This window comes from Apteryx rowi, unplaced genomic scaffold (genome assembly GCF_003343035.1).
Source record: "Apteryx rowi isolate R43461 unplaced genomic scaffold, aptRow1 scaffold_257, whole genome shotgun sequence".
In the NCBI taxonomy this organism is placed as follows: Eukaryota; Metazoa; Chordata; class Aves; order Apterygiformes; family Apterygidae; genus Apteryx; species Apteryx rowi.
The window spans coordinates 813,583-834,138 of record NW_020448941.1 but is presented as its reverse complement, the minus strand read 5'-3'; the positions used below and the strand labels follow the sequence as shown (position 1 = coordinate 834,138).

The 20,556-nt window shown below is 41.1% G+C and overlaps 1 protein-coding gene across 2 annotated transcripts; it reads left to right on the top strand.

Annotated features, from left to right (window-relative positions):
* The first annotated feature begins 93 nt into the window (after positions 1 to 93).
* On the top strand, positions 94 to 20,170 carry DDX3X (DEAD-box helicase 3 X-linked). 2 transcript variants are annotated; one of them, XM_026067267.1, is made up of 17 exons: positions 94 to 250; positions 2,830 to 2,887; positions 3,990 to 4,040; positions 10,252 to 10,375; positions 11,499 to 11,639; positions 11,726 to 11,825; positions 12,199 to 12,334; positions 12,814 to 12,899; positions 13,486 to 13,584; positions 13,664 to 13,824; positions 14,027 to 14,171; positions 14,271 to 14,415; positions 14,655 to 14,836; positions 14,926 to 15,043; positions 16,040 to 16,196; positions 17,146 to 17,273; positions 17,630 to 20,170. In XM_026067267.1, exons 1-17 carry the CDS (start codon positions 206 to 208, stop codon positions 17,710 to 17,712), a joined length of 1,959 nt encoding a protein of 652 aa, XP_025923052.1. In that variant the 5' UTR covers positions 94 to 205; the 3' UTR covers positions 17,713 to 20,170. The 2 variants fall into 2 exon arrangements, with proteins under 2 accessions (XP_025923052.1, XP_025923053.1); XM_026067268.1 differs by lacking the exons at positions 94 to 250; positions 2,830 to 2,887; positions 3,990 to 4,040; positions 10,252 to 10,375 and adding an exon at positions 10,791 to 10,941.
* The last annotated feature ends 386 nt before the right edge of the window (positions 20,171 to 20,556 follow it).

Below are 20,556 nucleotides of genomic sequence, written 5' to 3'. Positions count from 1 at the left end.
GGCGGAGCTTGCGTGCTGAAGTCAGCGCGCGCCGCCGGGCAGGCGGGAGGAGCGGGGGCACTATATAAAGGCCGGGGCCGAGGCGGGGGGGTTTCAGTTAGAAAAGCGATTCGAGGCGGACGAGCGGCAGCGGCGGCGAGTTCCYCAACCCGGCGAATCTGAATTTCTCGAGGCGGAGCGGGGCACCCCGAGACGATCTCTCGTTATGAGTCATGTGGCGGTGGAAAATGCCCTCAGTCTAGACCAGCAGGTGAGGAATGGGCCCCGGAATGTGCGCTTGGGGGGGGAGGGGGCCCCGCTCCGTTAACCGGAGCGCGGCGGCGGGGCGGAGGAGAGGCGCGCAGGAGGCTCTGGGTGGGTGGGGAGGTAGGGATGGAGAGAGAAACGGCCGAGATTCTTCTTGTTTAGGATTTACCTCCTGTCGCAATCCGTGACTGCTCGCGTCGTGGTCTTTTATTTTCTTACCCTCCCCTCTTCCCCCTCCCCCCCCGCGCGTTTTGTGTCTGGCAACCCCACCCTTTCCCCCTCCCCCCCCAGCGTGGCCGATTTGTGGCGCATTCAGTTGTTGCGCAGTTTCCGTCGCGCGGCGGCTCCGCGCCGCGTTGGGTTTTTTTTCCCCCGGTGGGGGCGCGCGATCCCCGTGGCGGGGAGCGCGGGGGTGGGGGGCGGGGGGGAGGGAGAGAGGAGGAGGAGGGGCGGCGGGCGAGCCGGGATCTGCGCGTGCCCCTGCGGCCTCCTCGCCACGCTCCAGGCCCGGCTTTTGTGTGGCGGCGAGCGATGATGGTAGCGTTGGCTGCCGGGACCCCTGGCGGTGGTGGTGGGAAACGGCCGGGCGCGGAGGAGGAGGAAGGGAGGGGGAGGGAGAGAGAGCCGGGATAATGGCGGTCATTGTGCTTGTGACGGCGCGGGGGGCGGCGCGGCATGCTTTGTGTTGGCGCCCCCCTTCCCCGGGGAGGGGGCTGGGGGAGGGGGCGCTCGCGGCCGCCTTTGTTCCAGCTGCGTCAGCAGGGCCCGGCGCCCGCCTTCCCGCTCCCTCCCTCCCTCCCTTCTTCTCTCCGGTGAGCCCCGGGCCCCGTGACGCAGCTGAACTCGGCCGCCGGGTGCCTCCGCCGCAGCCGGCAGGTCTGCGGGCGGCTCCCGGCACCGCGACGTTTGCTGCTGCTCCCCCCCCCCCCCCCAATTCCTTTTCCTCCCTTCCCCCGTTGTGCGGGGCGGAGTCAGGCGCAGGCCCCAGCCCAGTGTGGCGGGGGTGGATGGTTATCTAATCCTGGGAGAAGCGTGGGGGGGGGACCCGGCCCCTGTGTCGTAGCGAGACCCAGGGCGGGCAGCTGGCACGGCGAGGCAGCGCTAGCCCCGGTTGCCGCTGCCCTGGAGTCTCCGGCGAAGTAGGTCAGGGAGCCGGTCCCCCCTTACCCCCCCCCCCGGCAGCACGTGATGAGGGCCGGCTGCTGGATTAGCTGGGCGGCTGCGGCTGCTCCCTGCTGCGCCGAAAATCCCAACCCGCAGTGCCGGCTGCGCCACCACACTGAGATGGCGGCCGCGCCGGCCTTCGTCGCTGCGCCATCGCCGAGATCAGCTTTTGGCTTGGAATGCCCCCACAGTGGAGGCTGTCGGGGACTAGCGGGAGAAGATCTAGGCTTCATTCCCGTTGACTAACTGCCCATAGACAGATGAGAGCGGCTTTTCCCCACTAAATCGTTAAGGGTTTTTTTATTATTGTTCAAAAAATGCTTGTSCTTTTTTTGACCTCATGTGGATGCTTGGATCAAGTAAAGAAATCGGGCTTTAAGTAATAACTGTAGAGGAGGTCATAAGAGGTGTGTGTTCCCCCCCCCCCCCCATCAGAGGCTTTTCAAGAATCTGAATCCTAGTGTTCTAGATAGCAGCGCATGTAATCGGACATCTTAAAGGACAATGTTTTGGGATCTTTGCTTTGGACTGATTGAGATCCTGCTGGAAGATTTTTCTGTGCGGTTGCTCTTGGCTAAAACTTAAAATATTTAAACATGTTTTGGTCTTTCCAAATAAGTTTTTCCATCTTACCATGCAGACATAACTACTATAAGCTGCTCCTTATTTAGCAGGTTGCCTTGTGCTGAAATGAGTTTGTATTTTGCTTAGCATGTAATTATAACATTTCAGTTGAGACCTGAACTGAAATACCTATTCATGGGCTTTACTGTGAGACCAAAGGCTGCATACATGTGTAAAAAAGGCAAATCAAAAGCTGAGTTTGCTAAGCTAATTGTAGGAAGTAGTCACCTGACCTTTTGAGAACAATATCTGCTTTGCACTTTAAGACTGTCTCAGTAGTATTAGTGCAGCCTTCGAAGAAATGGACAGCTGTCCACATGTCTGCAGTTTGAGTGCCTGACTTGGTTTATGCTGTCATCAACTTAGCTGCTGTAGACACTTTACTGGTTTTATAAGTTAAAAGTTGTGCCTTTGACCTCAATCAGAATGTGTTTCAATGGACCGAAAGACATTTCGGAGTGATACTTATCCTGTCCATAAGTGAAAAGTCTGTAGTATTTGATTTGATGGGTGTAAGATAGTCTTCTGAACTTGCTGCCTATGTGGTGCATGTTTAATGGTGGCCATGAAAACACTTGAAGACAATATTCACTGTTACTCTTTGGTACCAAAGATTAGTTGCAGGTTTTTGTCATTGATGAGACCATAGAAACCAATTTCTTCGTAGCAGTGACTTGTCAGAACACTGCCCTTTCATGATCAATATAAAGGGATTTTTCTTTTTTTCTTTTTTTAATCTTAGCATAAACTCATATAACATGTCTGATATTTACTTGGCTGTTTTATTTCTTCTAGTTTTCTGGTCTAGACTTGAATTCCTCAGACTCTCAGAGTGAAGGAAGCTCTTCAAGCAGTAAGTATATGCAAGTTTGCAAGTATGTTGTTTTAAAAATGGACAGCTCTTGTAGCTGTGAAAACTTCTGAAGCCAATATTCACAGAGAGTGATGAGGAAATGCAAGGAGGTTGTTAGTTGTCTGGTTTAGTTAGGACCACTTTATTCAGCAGTGGTATGGCATCTGTAAATTTGTTTTAAAAACTTTAGTGATGTTTTGCCTTAGGTATTGAACTAACCTGAGAGACTTCAGTGTCTCAGTCCTGTTGCTAGCTTTTCTGTTCCCTGCATTAAGTCTGAGAGAGTCCAGTCTTCCAATTTTGTTGCTAGTTTTTCTGTTCCCTCCAGTCAGAAAGCTGAGGTTAGTGATTGCAGTAGTAATGTGATGACCTGTCTTTTCAAAATATTCAGCTAGAGCCAGAATGTTTGAAACCAAAAGTTCTAGTAGTTCACTGCATTAATCATGATTCACTGGCGTACAAGCATTCTCTGACATACAAGACACAAATATGCTGAGAAGGGAACTTCTAGGGGTTCATGTTCTGCTCCTGCCTCTGGTGCGTTATGATTTACATTGTTTAGCAGATCGATGCTTCTGGATTGTAGATAAAGAATGTTATTCAGAGGCAACTACTTGGGACTGTTGGCTAGATATCAGCTGAACTGATTGTGAGAAGGAGAAGTGCTTACTGACACTTACAATACTGCTATCATTATTTGAATGACATAATGAAAATCTTCAGATGCTCAAATATCTGGGACTGGTTTAAGCCTTAATTGGTTTTAGGGAGACAGGCTTTCATCACACATACTGTGATGTCAATTAAAGGTATGTTTGACTTAAGCAAAGGAAATGCAAGACGTTTGTATTTTAAAAAAAGACAGCTACATAAATAAGAATGCATTCCTTGCTTTGGACTTCTGGAAGAGCTTTTGAACTGAGAAGTGTATTAAGTGCTGTATTAAATATTATAGGGACTCCTTGTTTAAAGACTGTAAAACGCCCTACAACTCTGATGCAAGACATCTTCTAAGCAAAAGCTGTTTTTAAAAACTAGTATCTCAATACACCCTAACCCTGCAGTCTTGTAATGCTCACTTTTTTTTTTCCGCTTCCTTTAGAAGGCAGATACATTCCTCCTCACTTACGGAACAGGGAAGCTTCAAAACAGGGTATGTATCAGAAATATGGTGGCAACACCTGTGTTTTTTTGTTCACTTTTGAATCTGTTTTAACAGACTGCTTATTAAGGGCTTTGGTACAACTATTAAGTGACTGTACAGACTGCTTGACTGTTCTGTGCAAAGCCTGTAACTTAATCTTGCTGGTAGCCTGCTAGTGTTGATTTCTTCATCAGGTTAAATCTTAAGCTTGACTTCAGTATCTGATTGGCAAAATGTCTTCTGTATCTCACCAAGCAATTAACTGTGATTGAACCAAGATGGAGTCTACAGCTGAATTTCTATAGCTTGTAATCTTGTGCATCAACTTTGAATGACTTCTGGCAGTGTCAGTTTTTCTGTTAGTGACTGTGATATAAAACTTGCAGTAACTAGTTTAATCTTGCAGCTGATGAACTTCTAAGCAAAAACTAGTTTCAGTTTTTAAACAGAGGTTTAGGTGCACTTGACTGTAGATGCATGAAAAATAGAACAGAGAATATAGATGTTGCCCTTTCCTAGTTCTTGTAGTTTCAGTGGAAAAATACAAGAGTACTTGCAGAAGGTTATGTGGAATGCTGACACATGAAATGTGAAATGCATGACCAGTGTTGGTCATATGTTTGCAGAGGGTTTGTGCTGGGAGATGGCTTTTTTGCTTGATTTCTTTTTTCTAGAACAAAACTGGATAAAGAAACATTTTGTGGAATGCTTCAGTAGAGTAAAAGATGACTTTTAGTTGTAAGATGACGGTTGCGCATGCTGCAGTGTTTGTTACACACAGTGATAATGCCCTGTGCAAATACAAGAAAAACACTTTATCCAACAACTATTAAACTTCTGGAATGGAAGAACTAAAATACTTTCCCCTATGATAGAGGTTAAATTAGTAATTGATGATTCATAGTATTGTAATGAGTGAACTTAAATCCCATCTGTTTCTAAAGCAATATTGTGGACTTGGTTGCTATTTTGTTCCAGTAAGACTCTATGCATGGCAACAAGACTTTCTCTGGAAGAGCAACAGGCTTCTGCCCTCAAGAGGAGTGAGTGGGAGAAGAGTATTGAAAGACATGCTGATACAACTTTTCACACAGTATTTCTGGATGTTAAGTTTAGGACTAGATTAAAAACAGTGCTCTGCTCCTGTTTTGTGCTATCTGAAGAAACAAAATGGTCTTTTTTGCCTTGTCTTCATGTGTTTCTAAAGTAGTCTTTTGCTTAATGGAAGCCTGGCCTACAGCACCAAAAGGATGCTGAACAGCCTGTTATGAGGACTGAATGTATTGAGGAAAGTACAGTTACTGCTTTGCAACTCAGTGCTTTTGAAATTCCCAGTCACCTCAACCTCATATGTGAGCAGTCTTCCAAGAAGTCCACAAGCTGAACCCAAGCAGAACATGCTGGCTTTTTGAATGCGAGGAAACCAGAGTCTGAGTTGACTTGTGGCCATTTGCTGTTTATATATTTTTTTCTTACATGGTAACTTGTACCAAATTCCAGGTTAATATTTGAGAATATCAGCTAAGGAGTTTGTAGAGAGTATTTTTTATCTTCCTTTAATTTACAGCGTGACTTGTAGGTATGGGGTGTCACTATTTCACCTTTTTATGGAAGGCCGGTGTTGAAGCATCACAATACACATGTGATCCAGTGCTTTCTGAAGACTGGGACCTTTGGGTGACTTAAAGCGGAAAAAGTACCTGTTATCCCAGATTCTGCCTGTGAGATGTCTTAAAAGTGTCCGTATTAAAAGCTGTCCTCTAAAACTCTTTCTCTGGGCTGGAGACCATCTTGCTACACTTGAGTGAGATATTTGAGCTGTCTCCTCAGTGAATTCAGTTACCTTTAAAGTGGAAAATGCATAGGTGTTCCAGTTTAAACCTTAGCCTTCCAAAGGTTGGTTGAATCCTGCATTCGTATTACTTGGACTTCCATAACTAGAAGATCATATTATGGTCTATTCAGGAAGTAATTCTGTTTTCTTTATGGTGTTTTTCTTTTGATAGCTATGCTAGGTTTAGACCTTAACACCTTTCAAAAAGGTATACAGAAATCTTGATCTAGGTTTTGCACATGCCTTGTTTGAATAACTGAATATGCTGTCAACTGCCCTTGGTAACCTAGTAGTTCTGAATTTCCTTTATACCTGATTGAGTATTATATCGCTGTACTCTTCATGGTTCTGCAACAGGAAGAACATATTAGCTATATAGAAACTACTATTTGGGTCAGGGTTTCCACCAAGAAAAGCTGTCACTGGATGTCATCCGTGCAGTGATGTAAAGCTATGCTATTCTATATTGTAATTTGAAGTCCTGCAGTTTTAAYATTATAAACTAAGTAGTCATATGTAGATTTACTTTGTACTGTTAAAGATGGCTACTATGCTGGCTGTATTGATGCTATTCTTGGAGACTGTGCTAGCCATGCACGGGATGTACCTTAGTATAACAGGCAAACCAAACATTAGATAATAATGGTATGAATATGTAACAATTCTTGATGTAGCCTTACAAGGTGCAGTAGCCTGTTTGAGTTTTTTATTGATTGTAAAAAAAAATTGGTCAAATTACATAGTAGAACTGTTGCTCTTCAGTAATCCAATAGAATGGTCTTGCTCATGAACCATAACCTGATGGATTTCCCAAGTAAGTGTTAAATAAATATTGCAGCTCTTAATGTAGCTCTTACTTCAAAAGGTAAAGGAATTGTAAGGAAGGAGTGTGTGTTGTTTTTTTTTTTTTTTCCTACTGTCTTCCTAGATAGACTTGCTTAGAACAGCTAGGCTATAGTGTCTAGCTTGGGGTTCTCTGTTTTTTCTGTAGCTGATTATGGTGTAGTAATTCATAGATGCTCTGTTGTGCAATGGACTCATGGCTAAGAAAGAAATGACTTATGGAAGAGGACTCAAGCATTTAAAAATAGCTGTTCTTTGTTTTGTTGTACATGAGGAGCTGATCATGCTTGTAGTTTAACTAGCTATTGGCAGGGGAAGCATGTTAAAGGGTCTAGAGGTTTTCTGTTTAAAAAACCTGCAGTGCTCCTCTAGTATGTTAGGTAGCTTCAGCTTACTCCTTTCCATACACATACAGACCTGCTCCCTATTTTAATACTAATCCATTAGCTTTATTCTTGGGAACAAGCCAGTACAGAATTACAAGAAATGTGATAATGCATAAAAATACATGGATGACTTAATGGTAGTTTTACTTTTGAGCTACTGAAGCTACAGTTTATGGAGCTCAGTATGCTGGGCTGTCTGGTCAAGAAGCCTCTTGCATTATGAACTTCAGACTCTATATCAATAAAGCATGATGATATCAGATCACTTGCTTGTTAAACTTCCTGAAAGCTGCTCTTGAATATTTCAAGTGAAACCTATTGTGTAGTAGTAGATCAAGGAATAAATGCTAGAAGTATTCTCACATTTTAAAACTGATGATTGCTGCTGCATACAGTGGCTTTTCAAGTAAGCTCAGAAAGATAGGTGATAAGCATTGTAATACCTGAATGAAAATACAGTCTATCCTTTGGAAGCATGTGACAATAACTTAAAGGATTGAGAAACAGCTTGACAATACTATTCTTTAAGTGTAAGAACTGCAAAATTGCATTGGAAGTACATTAAATTCTTGAATTCAAACTTAGTCCTTCAGTGAGAAACGTGTGGTAGATTGAATCTAGCATGTATGCTTTTTATTTTTTTAAAAAAAAGGTCTTAATGTTTTAAGGAATCTTCCAATTCCTACAAGGTMCCTGGGCTGGCTTCTCTAAAGTAGACAAAACTGTCTGTGGTCTGATATGGGATGCTTTAGGTACCGCATTTCTTTTTGGCGGTGACTTTAATGTGCTGTTGGCTGTTTTAAGTTATGATGATGTCTTCTGTTAGCTGGTTGCTCTTAAGGGCTGAGTTTTATTGCCTGGACATCTGTTTTCTTCTACACCAATCAAYCATTAAAATCAAAATAAGAATACCAAAATGAACGTGGAGTTAAGGGCACTGGTCAAGAAGGGTACATAGGTATTTAAGGTAGTGCAGCAACCAAGGTGTGTGGGGTTTGTTTTTTAAAACATGGCAAAGTACCAGCTTAAATTGGTGCAGCTTTAGAAAGCTAACAAGCTACATGAGAAAGCTTACTTTGTATGGCATTGGGAGTCTAAAATCTTCTTTCCATTTGGAACTGTCTGGACTTGATTGAAAGTCTTGATGTAGTACAGAGCCAGCCCAGTTTTCTGGATCTTGGCACTAATCAGTAACTAAATCTATGTTTCTGAAAATTGCCCTATTGGTATGACTGCTGTTATTTCTGGGCAGGATGACACATCTCTGATGTTCAGTGTGGCTTAGCCATCAAGTGAGAGTTACTCATACTAAAATCTGGGTTTTGGTGTCTTCTAAACAAGCATAACTTTATTTCATTCTTAGAATTAATGAGGAAGTAGTATGGTGCTCTTGTTCTTTCCTCAGAAGTCTCTTTAAAGTTAGCTTGTCCTTAAGTACTTGAGTGAATCTTTTTTCCACAAGAATTTTCACAGCAGGCTTCCATTATCTTGCATGGTAATAAACTTCATGTGTGGGTTATTGTTATCTGTTCCACTTTAGTCTGACCAAGTGAGTGATACTTATTGGACTGGCTCTAAAGGTGCCTTGTACCTGACGTTTGCCCCATTCTTGTGGAGTGGAATTGCTTCCCCCCCCCCCCCCCCCCCCCAAAAAAAAACCAAACAAACAAACCTCTTCAAAGAACACCTAACAAGTCACAGTAACTGCTGTAGCAAAAGTCTGTGAGCCCCAATTAGGGATACAGGTCTAGAAGAACCTCTTTCTCTGGAACAACTGTATTGTCTGTTACTTGCATTCTGCCACAGTGATGCAATCCAGCAGCTGAATTAGTGCTGTGGGGTTTGCAAAAAAAAAAAAAAAAAGTGCTTGTTGGTATGAGTGACATCTCCCTTTATTTCACTGAACTCTGCCAAAGAATTCCTCAGCTGAGACTGGGTATGTAATATATGAATGGCTATGACAGTGACAACAAGCTGAATTGCTGTGGTAGTGATCACAGTGGGTTTGCAACTAGAAGAACATCTGGATTTGATGACAGAGGTAGGTGTAGGGGAGGACACTTAAAGCTGTCATCTTTCAAGAAAAATATGAAAGTGATTATTCTTTTGAAAAACTTAATATAGTATTGTTTTCAAACTAACACCAAAGCAGTGTTTAATGCTCTGCTTTTTCTTCTTGTCTCACCCCTCCAGTAGCTGAACAAAAATAAGGCTTTTTATCTACTCAGTTTGTTCTTAGGATCTGTTGCAAAGTACCTCAGCTTTCTCTTGGAGCTAATGTTATAGTTGCTAGCATCTGCTGTAGACAGGTTTAATGTTAAGTGCTCTGCAAAGAGTTCATGTGGTAATTCATGGTAAAGAACTTAAGCTCCTTATTTCTGCATGGTGTGTTTAAAATTTCTCCTTTATTCTGTCTGTATAGATTGTTCTGTGTACCTGCAGTATGACAAAACACTAACTTCTGTGTAGGATTTTTAATGCAGAGACTTTATATCAGTTGCTATACTCACCAGAGCCCTGGTTAATCTTCCCCCACAAAAATGTGTCTTTAATGTCAAGGCTTTGTGAAGGCAGAGAACTGATGTGGAACTGGAGGAAGAATTCTAAACTTGGCAGGAATTCCAGTGTCTTTAATGTTTGTTCTATTGATGTATCTGAGGTTTTAGTCCTCAGGTATTTTGGTTATTAAATTCAGGACTGGATTCTGATGGTAGTGTGTTCAGCTTGAACATGCTTGTTCAGCTTGCCCTATGTTAATAGGGCATTAAAGCTTGGGGAGGCTTATGCTGTTCAGAAACCCCCAGCCATATTGTATGTCAGCTTTAGTTTGAAGTGCCCCTGAACCTACTGTCTCTAGAACTTCTCTCTCCAAAGTAAGCAGCTTAAATGTTGGCCTAATATAAGTGTTGTTCTAAACATGATGTGCTTGTATGTTAGTGTCCTGAAAAGAGTTTTCAGCTGTCTTGTAGCTTCATGGTAAATCCTGATTGGCAAGGAAAAAAGGTTAATGGAATAACTCCTGCACTTGTACATTTTCCCTTGTTTTGATGACTACCTGCCTTTTCCTGTTGCATACACCTCACAGGGAAGATTTGCTGGGCAGAATCTCTTGCTTTTTCTTATAAATGCCTGGACTAAGAAATATTTTCTTTGCTAGGTTTTGATAGCGGTGGCTGGAGCTCTAGCAGAGACAAGGATGCATACAGCAGCTTTGGTGCACGTTCTGACCGTGGAGCAAAATCGAGCTTCTTTGACCGTGGAAATGGGTCAAGAGGAGGAAGGCAAGTACTTTCTTTGGATGATGCATAGTAATTCTGCCTCAGCACCTGTTCTGGTAGCACACCTGCTATCTCCTCTGTCAAAAATCTCTTCTAGATGTGAAGAACAGGATAAAGTAGGAGGACCTTGGGAGGGAAAGGTGGAATGAGAGAACCTTGCTTTAAAGCTACAGGTGTTCCAGGATGGGAAACTTGCTTGTGTTGAAAGATTTGCCCTATAGCCCAAGCCCAGCTACTCCCTGATGCTGTAATGACTTGCTATTTCATGAAAAAGTTGCTAGATGGGCGGCTGCTATCAGAAAATCTTTAACAGCTGTTGGAAGCACTTAACATAAAATACATCAAAACTGATTTTTTTTTGAGCTTTTTTCCCCTTGTTAAAAAGTGTAGTTAATAAAACTGGGTGAGACTCTTGCAGGTTCTCTGCCTTACTTGATCAGTCTTACACACATCATGCGTATGCACAAGTGTGGTGAGAGTGACCTTTATCGACTAGTAAAGCTGACGCTAGTCCTGTATCCAGCCTTTTCTCAAACATGGTTTACCAGACCAAAAACTAAACAGTTGAGGTAAGGATTTTTTTCCACCTTCTTTCCATGTCAGTAATACAGGTGAGCTCCCTCTTTATATAACCTCAATTATTTGTCACACTGCAAATTTTATAATTAAGTTTGGTCAGGTGAGTGGTGGGGGATTACAGGAACAAGTTGCAACACTTAAAGATTGCGTCTCTTCTGGAGACACTTGCATATAATGTGGAACTCTGGAAAAGGTGTTATGGGGAGAGGGAGGAGACTACCAGTGTCCTCATAAGAGGTTTAATTGAAGCTCTCTCAAAACAAAAAACAAAACAAAATCCACCAAACTTGAGTTGCAGCTCTGCTGGCAGAGCACAGATTTCTTTAACTTAAGGTACACTTAACCAAATCAAAACTTTTGTATTTTGTTTGGATTTAGGTTTACATTGTTAAGAAGTTACTTTGATCTGCCAAATCATGACAGAAAAGAAACTTTCTTTCCATAATATAAAATAATATGATCTAAGGGTTGGGACTAGACTTCAGTTTTGCATGTCAAACAATCCTTTTGCCCACGTGTGGTGGTCTGATGTTCTTGCTCTGTTTAGGTATGAAGAGCGTGGAAGAGGTGGTGACTATGATAGGAGTGGCTTTGGTAGATTCGATCGTGGTGGAAGTAGCCGCTGGTCTGACAAATCAGATGAAGATGACTGGTCAAAGCCTCTTCCCCCAAGTGAACGCCTGGAACAGTAAATAATAGAGTTGTATAAATTAACATGTAAATTAAAATAGTTGATTTGACTAGCAAGTAAAATACCATCTTTTCTGCTTTTAGAGAGCTCTTTTCAGGAAGCAATACTGGCATTAACTTTGAGAAATATGATGACATTCCTGTTGAAGCAACAGGCAGCAACTGTCCTCCACATATTGAAAGTGTAAGTCGTTTATTTATAATCTGATTGGTGTCTCTGATCTTGACAATGTTAAATGTATTTTCCAGGTGAAACTTGATGTCATGCTTTCTAAGCTGGGGAGGGAAGGAAGCATAAGAATGTCTAGCTAAGCTGTTTTGCAGGAGAGTTGCATTAAGACATGGGAGAAGCTGTATATGCTTATTCAGTAACACTTGTTCACTTAATTATGTGAGATTTGTCTTGGAACTATAAACACAAGTAGAAGTGCTTAGGTGTTAGTCTATTGCAGTAACTGTTCAAGCATGGACAAATGATTTCTTGAGCCTTTCTGGTTAGGGGAGGGTTCTGGTTGAAGGGAAAGAATCCCCATTTTAACCTTTCAAATATCTTGCAGTTCAGCGATGTTGACATGGGAGAAATTATTATGGGAAACATTGAGCTCACACGATACACCCGTCCTACTCCAGTCCAGAAACATGCAATACCTATTATTAAAGAAAAGAGAGACTTGATGGCCTGTGCTCAGACAGGTAAGTTAGTAATTCTGCTTGCTACTTAGTAAGTAGTAAACTAAATAACTACTTAGCCTCCCTTAATAGAAGTAGAGTTTTATATACCTCAAACTGCAGTTAAGAGACTCCTAAGGGAGTACAACCTCATCTTCAGAGTATACTGAAACACCTCTAGTGTTGGAAACTATTAGCTTAGTCTTGCTACTGCTTTAGATGTGGCTTGAGTGTGGATTTACCATGTTTGCCTTCCCCTTGGAGGGGAGAAGTTTATGGCTTAAAACACATTCACTTCAGAGGTGTTGTGCTGAGGTGTTTCCTTTTTTCATAGATAGCATCTTTGGGCTAAAAAGAATGCTCTAATGCCATAGGTAGTGTCCTTATATCTAATACAGATATTGCTGGGGATATGTCAGTGACATAGGTTTAGGTGCCATAATTGACAGTACAACAGCTCTGATGAAAGTTACTATTAATAACACCGAATTGTGTCCCCATAGGTTCTGGAAAAACGGCTGCATTTCTTCTACCAATATTGAGCCAGATCTATGCAGATGGCCCTGGTGATGCCTTGAGAGCTATGAAGGCAAGTACTTCAGTATCTAGTCCTGCAGAATCTAAACATCTTTTTTGCCCCATAGGCTGATTTTGACTGAGAGCAACATCTGGGTTTCAGTGCAGTCATTATTTTGGGGGGCAGTAGGCAAGCTTGTTCTAACTCCAGAAGCCTCTAGCTTTTCCCTTGAAAAGTGCAGTCTGTGGAACAGCCTGTCACTTTTTTCCTATCTAAAGAATTTATATGCATGACTGTCTTTTTTTAAAAAAAAAAAAAAAAAAAAGCCTGTTTTCAAGTGGTGCTTTCTGTGTAAGCTGTAGGAGTGCTTCACTAGCTACAAAAAAGCTACCTAGCAATAGTTGTATGTTATAGTGGCTTTAGGATAGGAAAAAACAGGCTTTCTGATATTCTGTGGCTAGAGTAGATGATGGTGCTGGTTATAGGGGACAAGCTTGTGCAGCTATATTACTGTTAACATATGAACAAGTACTTGAATCTTGGGTGCTGTAATAAGGCAAAATTTTGAGTTGCAGTGCTCAAAAGCATGGCTGAGAGGTAGCTGACAGTAGCTATCTACTTGCTTTTTGAGTACTCATTCCAAGTGTTTTTTCTTCAGGAAAATGGAAGGTATGGACGTCGTAAGCAATATCCAATCTCGCTGGTCTTGGCTCCAACTAGAGAACTGGCTGTGCAGATCTATGAGGAAGCCAGAAAGGTATATTATCTAGGTGATCAGTATTATAAAATAGTCTGAGTATGGTTTTTTTAGAGAGCTAACTTATCTTGTTTTACAGTTCGCATACCGTTCCAGAGTTCGTCCCTGTGTTGTATATGGTGGTGCAGACATTGGTCAGCAGATACGTGACTTAGAACGTGGATGTCACTTGCTTGTGGCAACTCCAGGACGACTGGTTGATATGATGGAGAGGGGAAAGATTGGACTGGATTTCTGCAAGTAAGTGAACTGCTCTTGTCTGTATACTGATGACTTGACAACTTGAAACTCCACCTTTTTGAGGGGAATCTAGAGTTAGATGACACTTAAGATCTGGCTTTCAGTTTGTAAACATGTTGAGAGAACATTTAGTCCATTGTCTGTCCTGGGTTAAGAGTTAAAGTTTTGAAGCATAACATGTTTTTTTTTAATAATTATTTAGGTACCTAGTGCTAGATGAAGCTGACAGAATGCTTGATATGGGGTTTGAACCTCAAATTCGTCGAATTGTTGAACAAGATACTATGCCACCAAAAGGGGTTCGTCATACCATGATGTTCAGTGCTACTTTCCCCAAGGAAATCCAGGTATCTTCTTTGTGGAGTGCTTTAATGTTATGGCAGTTGCTAGACTTGAATTTTATCTCTGGAAGGGGAAAACCAAATTTTTTTTTTTCTGTATTTTAGATGCTTGCTCGTGACTTCCTTGATGAATATATCTTTCTGGCTGTTGGCAGAGTGGGCTCTACATCTGAGAACATCACACAGAAAGTGGTGTGGGTGGAAGAGTCAGACAAACGGTCATTTCTGCTTGATTTGCTAAATGCCACAGGTAAAGACTGTTTCAGAGAATTTCAAGGCAGATCTAATGACTGACTGAGGTGGTAACCTATATTAGGTGAAGGAAGAAACTTCCTTTTTGTTTTCTTAATGTGCAGTGGATGTCTTGCATGCAGTTTTAAGTTGGTGCAAACTTTTCTGGTACCAGAAGGTGAGGGTGGAGAGTGGGTTTGTGGTGGTGTACTTGGCTGTGCAGTTTCTGGTGCTAACCTGTGATCTAATTACTGTTAGGCAAAGATTCCTTGACTCTGGTGTTTGTGGAAACCAAAAAGGGTGCAGATGCTCTGGAGGACTTCCTCTACCATGAAGGGTATGCCTGTACAAGTATACATGGAGATCGTTCTCAAAGAGACAGAGAGGAAGCGCTGCACCAGTTCCGTTCGGGCAAGAGCCCAATTCTTGTTGCTACAGCAGTAAGTGAAATGCATGAAAATGGGAGGTGATAGGCATATTTTGCTTGTGGAATTTTTGCTAAGATATGATAAAATCTCTTCACCACTAGGTAGCAGCAAGAGGACTGGATATCTCAAATGTAAAGCATGTCATAAACTTTGACTTGCCAAGTGATATTGAAGAGTATGTACATCGTATTGGTCGTACAGGCCGTGTAGGGAACCTTGGTAAGTAAAGTCTAGAATGTCACAGACAATTTCATAAAGGAGTTGCTAAGTGTAGTATTGGCTAAGTAGGAGTTTCTAACTACAAAATATGTCAGAGAAGCCCATGCATACCCTTCTGTGACCAAAATGTATTGCTAGCAAAACTGTAGTATTGGATATAGCTTTCCTTCCTAAGGAATTTGAAAGCCTTTTTCAAGTTGTTATTTACAACTGGAAAAACACATAAAGTGAACTTAAAGTTACAGCTCTTAAACTGTGAACGAACCCAGAAAATGGAGGGTCTGTTTTTTAGTTTGTACCCTAGGAGAGCTTCCTGGAAATACCTACAGAATTGTATTGAGCTTAAAATCCCTACAAAAGGCATACAAGTACCTGGAATACTCATTGTGCTTAAGCACAGAAAAACTTGATTTGTTTAAAAGCTTACTGTAACTTTCTGGTGTCAGACCACTTCTGGTAGATCATGTAGTGTGTCTGGTTTTGGATAAATAGAGAATGGGGGAGGGTAGGGAAGAATGGTGTGTGTGGCTTTGGGTTTTTTGTTATCTTTGTTTAGCAGTTAGGCTTAAAAAGGCTCACTCATGCTCACCTGCTTATGTGAGGTCCCAGCATATCTGAACTTGAAAGTCCGCTCACCCTGTGGTGATGCTGTTAGAATGTAGTCAAAATATTAAAGCAGTATCTAAAACAAATGCTCTTGGAGCACTTCCCAGATGAGTAGCATTCGGTAAGCAGCGTCTTGGTGACACTCAAACATTTCTCAAATCAAATAACACTTTACTTGTGTTTCCTTTTACTGCTGTCTAGTCAATGTGGAAAGTAACCAATGGTTTTATTATGGCTAGCACTGTCACTGCTGAGTGATGTTCTGACACCATATATAAGCTTGATTTCTGTTGCTCACATAAAGGGCAAGGGGTTATGTGAGTGAGTATGGTAGAATGCTGTTGCAGTATATTTGCTTTATGTGGGGCTAAAACTGACTATTTACTTTAGGCCTTGCCACCTCATTCTTCAATGAGAGGAATATAAACATCACCAAGGACTTGCTTGATCTTCTTGTTGAAGCTAAGCAAGAAGTACCATCTTGGCTGGAAAACATGGCTTATGAACAGCATCACAAAGGGGGTGGCAGCCGCGGGCGATCTAAGAGGTAATGATCTGAACTTGGACTAAAGGTATACAGTCTGTTGCAGTGCTGTTCTGTGACTTGTCTTCAGGTCTCAAAATAGTTAAGCTCTCATTAGATATATCAGGAGGTGACAGCTAAATGTTAATTTAGTTTTGTTTTATCCAGTCATAAAACAAATAAGATGCTTAGTTTGCTGCTTAAGAGGAGAAACAAATCTTGTGTAAGTGTTTATGAAACACTTCTAGAAATCCTTATCTGCGTGTGCCAGAGTTGTACCTTAAGAGTTATTTTGATGCTAAGGAGATGATGTATGGTTTTTGGCTTAAAGCAGAAAAGGTACGAGAGCTAGACTGCAGATGCTCCGGGATATAAGGGTAAGTAGGTAGTACTAGTTTAAAATGGAACTACATTCTGCTGGATTATAGTGGAACTTCCCTTGTAAAAGAGACTATTTGTGAAATAGTTCTGCTACAAAAACCTGAAATGCTGCTGTGAACTGGTAATGGTGAGATATGTAAATCTGTGTTTGGCTGTGAAAGTTTTGTCTTAATTCAGATAATACAATTCAACCATGTGAATCCATATAATGGATTTTTCTTAAAGTATGCATGTAAAATGGCTGTCATCTTCTGTGGTGTGATAGATGGTCATAAATGCATCGCCCAAACAGATACTCCAGGTTTGGGAATTCCATGGAAAAGAGGCTGCAGTGAATCAGATCTCAGTAGGACCTGAGAAAGTAATTCTTAGTGTAACATGAAAAGTTCAACATAGTAAACTTTCCTTTGCTGTCTAGAATGTACGTGTTGCCCTTTCTGGATGCTTATGGAATGTAGCACAGTGCTTGTACTTGTTCTTTGCTAGCTCTGTCTGGTAACCTGAAATGAAGAAATTCTGTACTTCAGTCTTGACCTTTGCACTAAAGCGTGAGCAACTATACTTAAGTACTTGTTTTTTCCCCTCTATGTAGCAGTAGGTTCAGTGGAGGATTTGGCGCCAGAGACTATCGAACAAGTAGCGGTTCTGGCAGCAGTAGCTTTAGTAGCAGTCGATCAACTAGCAGCCGCAGTGGAGGAAGTAGCAGCAGAGGATTTGGAGGTAAGAAGAAAAGTGGGTAGGCATGGCTGGCAATACAAAACCAGATCCGAAATGCTTGCTGTTGTATTCCAGAGGTAATGCTTAAGCATTATTTCTCTGTGTGTTATGCAAAGTCTCTTTGACCTTTGCAGAACTAGGTTAGCACAAGTTACCTGTAGCCATCTTTTAAATAGTAGTACAACTGATGCTATCTTTCCAGCATCTTGGCTTAATGTGTGTGTTTGACAGTGCTTTGTGGGGTGGGGGGAGGAGTTCATTTAATAAATATCTTGTCTGTGCCCTGGGATTTTTCTTGTTAAGAAGGTGCAAGTCTTCAGTCGGTAACTAAGCATCATTGGTTTTCTTGCCTTTCATAGGTGGTGGCTATGGAGGCTTCTACAACAGCGATGGATATGGAGGAAACTACAACTCCCAGGGGGTTGACTGGTGGGGCAACTGAATCTGCTTGCAGCAGATACCTACCAAACAAGCTAATATGGAAACCACATGTAACTTAGCCAGACTATACCTTGTGTAGCTTCAAGAACTCGCAGTACATTACCAGCTGTGATTCTCCACTGAAATTTTTTTTAAGGGAGCTCAAGGTCACAAGATGGAAACAAAGGAATAAGTAGCCCTATTTTGAAGGTGGTTTTGAAGACTCTATTGCTGTAGTCAGGATTAACTCCCCTCCCACCCATCCCCACCCAGAAACTGCATTTATAATTTTGTGACTGAGGATCATTTGTTTGTTAATGTACTGTGCCTTTAACTTTAGACAACTTTTATTTTGATGTCCTGTTGGCTCAGTAATGCTCAAGATATCAATTGTTTTGACAAAATAAAAATTACTGAACTTGGGCTAAAATCAAACCTTGGCACACAGGTGTGATACAACTTAAACAGGAATCACTGATTCATCCATAATATTACAAAGAAAAACTTATGCGGTAGCCTGCATTAGGGCTTTTGATATTTGCAGATTTGAAAAATAAAACATCTTGAAGCATATCAATGCAATTAGTTTCTAATGTGGCAAAACTGTACTAAGTTAAAGTTCTGATTTGCTCACTCTATCCTGGATAGGTACTTAGAACCTGATAGCCTTTAATAAGCCATTCCAGTCATGATGAGATGATGTATGGATACATGCATACATTAAAAGCACTGTTTTTGAAGTTAATGCAAGTAAATACAGCAATTCCTTTTTCAATATTTAGGCAGATCATTAATGTGAGCTAGCCAAATGTGGGCGGAATATTACAGGGAATGTTTAAGGTCTGATAACTTGAAATAGTTTTTAGGAGAATTCATCTATTTAGACTTTTTAAAAATGCCTGCCATATGAAATTGAAATGGTAGAATGGCTGACCATGACAGTGATTGGTCCTCCTTAAGGGCCTGACTGAATTTTTGGTCTAATAACGCATGCTAGTGTTGATGTTTTTTGGTCAAGAGGGTATGAACAGGAAGAATTATGCAGCAGGCTTTATTTTAATGCAGATTCACATTACTCTGTTCAAGCTGCATGGAGATGTTAAACTGGCTTACTGTAGACTTTGTAAAATGGCTCCAGAAGAGTAACAAACAAATCTGAGATCACAGAGGTTGGAAATGTACATAAACTGCACAAGGTTTCAATTCTGCTATTAAAGTGCAGTTTTAGTCAGTTTTAGTTGCATAGGTTTCCATTGTATTTATAGTCTGTTTATGCTAAATCTGGCCAAAGACGAGTATTGTCCACCAGAAAAATGCCTCTGCCACTTGGAATTTCTGTGCTAACTTTGTGGCCAGAGCAGGTAACAACTCTAATCTACAGTGGCATAGGAAAATGGCAAAAATTTCCTAAAGTGCAATAGATTTTTTTCAAGTGTATTGTGCCTTGTTCTAAAACTTTTATTAAGTAGGTGCACTTGACAGTATTGAGGTCATTTGTTATGGTGCTATTTCAAGTCTAGGTTTAGGCCCTTGTACATTTTGCCCATAACTTTTTACAAAATACTTCTTTTATTGCACATTCAGAGAATTTTATATATGTCTTGTGTGCGTGTCCTTAACTTCCAATCTTATTTTGTCTCTTGGAGATTGAACGCAGCTTGTTTAAGGAGAAGGAAATAGATTCTAAAACTTATTTGGGACCATGGGAATGATAGCTGGGAAGAAAACTATTTGCACACGACAGATTTCTAGATACTTTTTGCTGCTAGTTTTGTGTAATATTTATTGAACATTTTTGACAAATATTTATTTTTGTAAGCCTAAAAGTGATTCTTTGAAAGTTTAAAGAAACTTGACCAAAAGACAGTACAAAAACACTGGCACTTGAATGTTGAATGTCACCGTATGCGTGAAATTATATATTTCGGGGTAGTGTGAGCTTTTAATGTTTAAGTCATATTAAACTCTTAAGTCAAATTAAGCAGACCCGGCATTGGCAGTGTAGCCATAACTTTCTGATAGTAAAACAAAAATTGGCAACTTAAAATTGAACATGCCAAGGTTTTGATACACTTGTCTTAAGATATTAATGAAACACTTCTAAACACTGATGTGAAGTGTCCAGATTCTCAGATGTTTGTTGCGTGAGTTTTGTTTAGTTGTGTGGTTTTTTTGGTTTTTTTTTTCAGTGAATGTCTGGCACATTGCAATCCTCAAACATGTGGTTATCTTTGTTGTATTGGCGTAATCAGTGACTTGTGCATTTTAGCAAGTTTTATCAGCCAGCAATATTTTCAGTTCAGATACAAGGATTCACAACAATATGCAAGAATGGATTTAAACTTGCTGAATGTGAAAATTTGAATTTCAAGTCACTGTAGGTTTAGAATTGCTTATTGTATTAGTTTAGATGCGAGCACTGCATGTGCTGTGCATATTCTTGATTTTATTAAAATAAAAAAGTTGAACTGCACAGTCTATTCATTTGTTCAGCGTCACTCTTCTGGTTAAAATATTAGTATCCCAAGTCTCATTCACGTGCAACTCTAGAAGCAGGTGAATGCAGTGTGTGGTACATAACATCAGTGGGATTATATATAGCTGCTAAACTTAGGTTATGGCTATAGCAGCCACAATGCTGGCTACTTGTATTATGCAAGTTTTCTAGAGACAAATCCTAACCAAGTAGTTGCAGTACAGAGGAAAAGATGCTCTGCCCCCCCCCCCCACCACCCCTTGGGTACCAAGTTTGGCTTCAATGGTGTAAGCTTAAGTGAAGTTCATTGAGCTCATGCTTGGCCACTCTACTGTTAAAGCTCTTAAGTCTTATCTCAGTCTCTGAACTTAGCTTAAATGTCTTGCAGGA

What these genes read in the sequence shown, in the direction of transcription:
- DDX3X (XM_026067267.1), top strand. Translation starts at nt 206, where the DNA reads ATGAGTCATGTGGCGGTGGAAAATGCCCTCAGTCTAGACCAGCAG. An exon ending in TCTATGAGGAAGCCAGAAAG is followed by an intron (nt 13,585 to 13,663) that starts GTATATTATCTA and finishes CTTGTTTTACAG; the next exon opens with TTCGCATACCGTTCCAGAGT. An exon ending in TGATTTGCTAAATGCCACAG is followed by an intron (nt 14,416 to 14,654) that starts GTAAAGACTGTT and finishes AATTACTGTTAG; the next exon opens with GCAAAGATTCCTTGACTCTG.